This window comes from Jaculus jaculus, chromosome 3 (assembly GCF_020740685.1).
Source record: "Jaculus jaculus isolate mJacJac1 chromosome 3, mJacJac1.mat.Y.cur, whole genome shotgun sequence".
Lineage (NCBI taxonomy): Eukaryota > Metazoa > Chordata > Mammalia > Rodentia > Dipodidae > Jaculus > Jaculus jaculus.
Window position 1 is genome coordinate 89178446 of NC_059104.1, and position 6819 is coordinate 89185264.

The window sequence follows — 6819 nt, forward strand, 5'->3', positions numbered from 1 at the left end:
TCTAATAAAAGGGAAATAACATTTCTTTTAAGAGAGATGTTTGAAAATTTGAATAATTTTGCTTAATGTGCATTTTCCAACAAACTTCATTATTTCCATTTGCTTTATGGCAAGATAGACTTCATATACATATAAGTGTGTGTGATTGAAGTTTTAAACTTAGAAGACAATATCATTTATATCATTGTAAGAATAAAACCAAGAAAGAAATAACTATGTATTATATAAAAATACAACAAAATCTCTATTGAATTTATATGTGTGAAACTATGAGCCCAAAATAAATATAATTATATGATGTAATAAATGGAAACATATCAGATGTTCATAAATTATAATTCAATAATCTAGCATGCCAATCTTCCTAACATAACCTGGATTCACTGCAGTCTCACCTCAAATCCAATAAACTTATACTATGGATGTCAACAACATTATTCTAAAGTTCACGAGTATGGTGAAAAATTCAATGCCAAATACTAGCCTTAGTAATAAGAATGATGTTGGGTTGACACTGCTCAACCTAAGTGCCATAGCTATGATGACCTTGCTAATGTGATGCTTGTAAACCATTCAAGACTCAGAATAGGGACCAATGACACAGATCCACACAAGATAGTCAACTGTTATTAAGACAAGAAACATAGCTATTTGATGGAGATGCAGATGTCATTTTATTTTTCTTTATTTATCATTGCATGTACATAGTTTTGGTTAACTGGCCTTTTCTCCCTCCTCTGCCACAATTCCCTTCCCTCTGCCTTGTTTTGCCCTCCTACCCATAGCATCCCTTCTTTTCACTTTATTTGAAGATTTCCTAATTTCCCTATCTTTCTCCTTGAAGCCTCATTCACCCCCCTCATGGAGCTCTTTTCTGGTTTCCTGGCATCTACACATTACATATCCAACAACAACAACCAATAACAACACACCTCCATGTGTATGAGTGTGTGTGTGTGTGTGTGTGTGTGTGTGTGTGTGTGTGTGTGTATGTGTGTGTGTTCTAAGCTAGGATCTGCATATAAGATAGACCATGTGGTGTTTGCCTTTCAGTACCTAAGTTACCATGTTTAATATAATGTTTTCTATTTCCATGTACTTTCCAACAAATTTTATTATATATTTGCTTTATGGCTGAATAGATTTCAAGTGTATATAAGCATACTTTCATTATGTATTCCTCTTTTAATGCACATCTAGGATGATTCTGTTTCTTTAATATTTTGAAGAGTATAACAGTAAACACTGATAAACAAACTCTTCTTTAGTAGAGTGTAGAGTCATTTTGGAATTCCCAGGAATGATATGGGTGAGTATATCAGTTAACTTTTTATTTCTGGGACAAAATTCCTGACCAGAGCAAGTTATAGAAAAAAGGGTTTAATGTGGCTTACAGTTCCAGAGATTCAAGTCTATCATGGTGGGGAAGACACAGCAGGCTGGAGTCAAAATCTATAGTCACCTAAGCACCCAGAAAGCCAAGCTAGAGAATAGCAAGCAGGGCTGAACTATAAAGTCTCAAGGCACAACCCCCATGGCACCCATCTTCCAACATAACTTCACATGCAAAGGATCCATAGCCTTCTCAAAGAGGGCCACTTCGTTGAAGGTCAAACGTACAAATACTATTGTTGACTAAAGGAATATGTTATACTTAGGAAGTTTCTCTCCCAACATTTATGCTTATGCCCTATATTAGTGTTGACTTCAGCTTTGGTCATAAAAGCTTCTTTTTACTGAGAGTAGTGACTACTGGAGAGAGAAAATTCATCAAACTTCTCAGACTATATGGACTGTTGAGTGCTCATCACTAAATGAAACATCTATATTACTCCTTCTATGGCTAAGGGAACATTATAGAAGAGGGAGATGAAGGAATGTAAGAGCCATATTATATGGAGGATTTTACTTTGCAATATTAACTTCTGGAAATGTGGCCATTACATTTATGATGTCACAATAACTGTCATATTCACAAGGCCTGTATAATGTGCCCATCAACATTTTGTCATAAATGATGGAGGGTAAAAACATATCAAAATAGAAGAGAGCATAACTAGAAAGAAAAGGGGATTCAGTGGAAAAGGGATGAAGAAAGTGAAGGGAAGGCAATTGAAGGAATTATGATCAATACCTTATGTACATTTTTGAAAATTGTTAAGAACGAATTTAAAATATGATATCATTTCTGAATATTTATAACAGTTTACATCACTATGACATGATACTGCAATTAAAATCGGTGTAATTAAAATGTCTGTTAATTCACATCTGGCCATTTCCGATTATGGGTGTGAACTATGGGAATGAATTATAATCATGTATTATGAGAATAAACTATGGGAGATAACTGTGGGGACTATTTGTTATAGACCTTGAAAATAATTTTTCTGATATTGCTGTGATATGCAAAACTCCTTACTTGTAAGTTGCTTTAAAGTTAATTTTACAACTATATAATCCACCCACATAAAGCAATAACTAAGTTTCATCTTCCTTGGTGTACCTTTGGCTTGACTAGCACAGATGACCAATATTGGCAAGCAATGTTTAGAGATGCTGATAGACCTTATGCTGTGCTCTTTGTCAGTTTCCATGGTGATCTGATAGGACTGTCAACCCAGAACAAGCATACATGCATATGAAGTCCATATCATAGTGTTGTAAACAACAAGATCAGTAACTAAGGGCCCACAGATCTGTTGAAGACAACAGGTGGGCTTAATGTGATTACATTTGTCATCAGTGTGGGTGGGTCTGTGTGTGTTCTTGATCAGCAGATTCCAGCTGGTCATACCTCTAAATCTCTTCCTTTAACAAATGTTTAAGGTAATCCAAAGTAGAAAGTTTCTTTTCCTTTGCTCATACAATGTACTATGTGTTCACATATTATTGGTTTGTGACTGATAAAAATACCAATGTGCACCTGTATGCAGACGAAGCCACAGCCACCATAAGATAAGAATGACTATGACAGCAGATGCAGCATGTTTACTAATGGCTTAAACTAAACTCTTCAGTTTCCATTTTCCTCAGACTGCTGCTAAAGCCAGATAGCGCATTCCTGGGCTGGGTGTACCAGGAGTTAGCTCTTCTACTTCTCAGGCTCTGCCCCTAAGAACATTTTGCTCATGTCTTGATAGGAAAATCCCAGAACTTAACCTTTTACAACTTTAGGGCTGTGTCCCCAAATAAGGCAGTTATAATATACTCTAATTTTTTAGAGTTAAATAATCATTTTCTTTGGTAAGATCAAATATATTTGACTAAAAGAATCAGAAAAGAGCAAACGATATTCTATGGCATTCCACAGTAAGAAGGATGGCAATTTCACATATGGACAAAATTGGAAAAAATAACCATTATGCACATGGAGGAAAGGAAGAAGCAAAAGTTTTTCAATTGAAGGACAAGTTTGAAATTTCTCTACATTTATTTTATTTCTAATAAGTCAATGTCATTATTATCTACTATTCTGCAAATGTACAGTATGTAGTTTCCTTTACTCATAAATCCTGATCTCTAGGGGAAATTCTGGAGAAGGATATAGGTCTGCTGACTTTAATTAGGTCCCTAGGATGTACAAGCTCATAAAACCCCCTTGGGCCATGTTGGCAGGTGACTTTTGGCATCAGTAGATACTATTTACCTCCTGAAGTCTGAGGACCCTGTGGGCAGAGCAGCTCCAGAAATCATGATCTGCAACTCCTGGCTTCTCAGAGCCTGAAGGAATGAAGACTCTGCTCAGATTCAGTCCAGAATTTATTCCACACACAAGCAATAGCAGCAAAGTAGAATCTTTCTTCTGGGCTGTATGCCTCTAAAATTTCTCAGAGCTTGCCAGCACAGGAGAACAAGGAAAAAAAATGGCATGATCTTCTCTTGGAAGTCCCTATGCATAAGGGTCAGTGTCAATTTAAATGTTCTGCTTTTTTTTTTTTTTTCCAAACCTCATCTCAGGAATCCAGTGAGTCCTTGATATGCCTCATCTCCTGTCTGCTGAGACTATTATTGAGCCTTTGGCATAAGGGAACCACAGATACTACAGAGCCAAGAGGGTCATGGGCTCCTGAATTTTATCCCCTTGAAAGATCCTTCCATGTATATTTATATTATTCATCCTTATATATTCTCCGAGTCTAACAAGATGGATCCGGAGAAGAAAAGGCTTGAGTTCAACTTCCACTGTGGCTCTCATTACAATGTGGTGGGTTGAAATGAACAAGGGTCTCATTTTAATGTTACTATTTCTCTTCACAGACATGACCAGGAATCATGGCCTCAGGCAATGAGTCTGCAGTGAGGGAGTTCATCCTGTTGGGCTTAACACAGCAGCCAGAGCTCCAGCTGCCTCTCTTCTTCCTCTTCTTGGGAATCTACGTGGTCTCCATGGTGGGGAACCTGGGCTTGATTATTCTGATTGGTTTGAATCCTCACCTGCACACGCCCATGTACTACTTTCTCTTTAACCTTTCCTTTATCGATCTCTGCTACTCTGCTGTCATAATCCCCAAAATGCTGGTGAGTTTTGTGAAGCGGAACCTCATCTCTTATGCGGAGTGCATGACTCAGCTCTTTTTCTTTGCCTTCTTCGTTATTGATGAATGCTGCATTTTGACAGCAATGGCCTATGACAGATATGTGGCTATCTGCAAGCCCCTGCTTTACAGGGTCACCATGTCCCATCAGGTCTGTCTCATGATGACAGGAAGTGTGTATGCAATGGGGTTTGTGGGTGCCCTGGCTCACACTGTGTGCATGCTGAGGCTCAGCTTCTGTGATGGCAGCGTCATCAATCACTACATGTGTGACATACCTCCTCTCCTGAAGCTCTCCTGCACAAGCACCACTGTCAATGAGCTGGTGGTTTTCATTGTGGTGGGTGTCAATGTAATAGGGCCCAGTCTAATCATCTTTACTTCTTACACCTTGATCCTTTCTAATATCTCCAGCATCCGTTCCACAGAGGGCAGGTCCAAAGCTTTCAGTACCTGCAGCTCCCACATAATTGCTGTTTGTCTTTTCTTTGGAGCCTCAGCATTCATGTACCTGAAGCCTTCTCCCACTGGATCTTTGGGTGAAGATAAAGTGACCACAGTTTTTTATACCATCATAGGGCCAATGTTAAATCCTTTCATCTACAGTTTGAGGAACAAAGATGTCCACATTGCCCTGAGTAAGACTTTGAAGAAAAAAGTGCTTACCTAAATAAAAGCTGTTTTTTTAAATTATCATACCAAATCTTTTTTTGTTTTTTGTTTTGTTTTGTTTTGTTTTCAAGGTAGGGTCTCCCTCTAGCTCAGGCTGACATGGAATTCACTATGTAATCTTAGGATGGTTTCAAAATCATGGCGATCCTTCTACCTCTGCCTCCTGAGTGTTGGGATTAAAGGCGTGTGCCACCACGCCCAGATTTAGACAACAAATCTTAATTAGAACATGTGATGTATAAAGTTATGTTAAGGGCTGGAGAGATGGCTTAGCAGTTAAGCGCTTGCCTGTGAAGCCTAAGGACCCCAGTTGGAGGCTCGGTTCCCCAGGTCCCACGTTAGCCAGATGCACAAGGGGGTGCACGCGTCTGGAGCTCGTTTGCAGAGGCTGGAAGCCCTGGCGCGCCCATTCTCTCTCTCTCCCTCTGTCTTTCTCTCTGTGTCTGTCGCTCTCAAATAAATATATAAATAAATAAAAATTTTAAAAAAAGTTATGTTAAGAATAGTAAAAAGTCAAAATAAAATTCAAAGAATTGGATAATACAAAAAAATTAACTATGCAAATCAGTTCAAAAGTAAAGGAAATGTAAGTCCTGCATCATTTTAGATGAATATTGGGTGAATATTTCTGTTGCTAATTCTCTAGTTTATCTTTAGATATTATAATTGTGCTTTTTGTTTTTTTTAAATTTGACACAGGATTTCCTTCGGTAGCCCAACTATTCTTAACTTCATTATTATTTTGTCTCAGCCTCTTAAGTACTGTGATTACAGGTTTGCATATACCACCATAGGATTTAAGTAGAAAAAGTTTCAAGATTAAAAGTCCATAAGTGGTAAGGTTGTAAGACATTTAATAAACTTCATTTAAAATTTCTGTGTTTCTATGGTATACATATGTTGAGTTGTATGGTTTTAGAGGTAGTAATTTATTCATTCATTTAATTAACCTCTGTTGAGTTTTGGGTAGCATTTGTTTAGGGAGATTCCTCTGTTTCCCTAAAAAGAGAATATACATGCAGGTATGTCCTTGTCACTGTGGTTTCTTTTCCCACTTTAGTCTAGGGAATGCATGGTAAAGGGAAATCAACTATTTTCTTCTCATTTTAGTACCTAAAGACAGGAAATGAAACAACTATTTAGAGTAGCCAAAATAATAGGAACCTATATTTGTGTTCATATCTTGGACTTCAGGGTCTGACCATGGTATAAGGGCATAGTGTTTTCACTGGGAAGAAGACCATCTACAAATATAACCAATTATCTATAGAGAAACTTGTCTTTCCTAAAATAAATTTTTAAATAACTCACCAGCAGTGAGAACTTTCCCTTTTATAATTTCACTCTTCCTTTTGCCTCAGAGTTTTACTTGGTATAGCTATGCAGTTTATTTAGTTAGCAAGTATAAACGGAGCACCATTCTGTTAGAAACATCTTATTTGTGAAATTTGTGTGTGTGTATTTGAATTGCACATGTGTGTGGTGTATGTGTGTGTGTGTGTATTATATAATATATAATATTTGGCATTAATATATATTATGTAATATATATTAATATATAGCCATTAATTAATATATATTTGTACATACGTACATATATATATTACAC

The 6819-nt window shown here is 37.1% G+C and overlaps 1 protein-coding gene across 1 annotated transcript; it reads left to right on the top strand.

Annotated features, from left to right (window-relative positions):
* Positions 1-497: 497 nt before the first annotated feature.
* On the top strand, positions 498-5208 carry LOC101601199 (olfactory receptor 145-like). The gene is made up of 2 exons (XM_004670565.2): positions 498-507; positions 4271-5208. Exons 1-2 carry the CDS (start codon positions 498-500, stop codon positions 5206-5208), a joined length of 948 nt encoding a protein of 315 aa, XP_004670622.2.
* The last annotated feature ends 1611 nt before the right edge of the window (positions 5209-6819 follow it).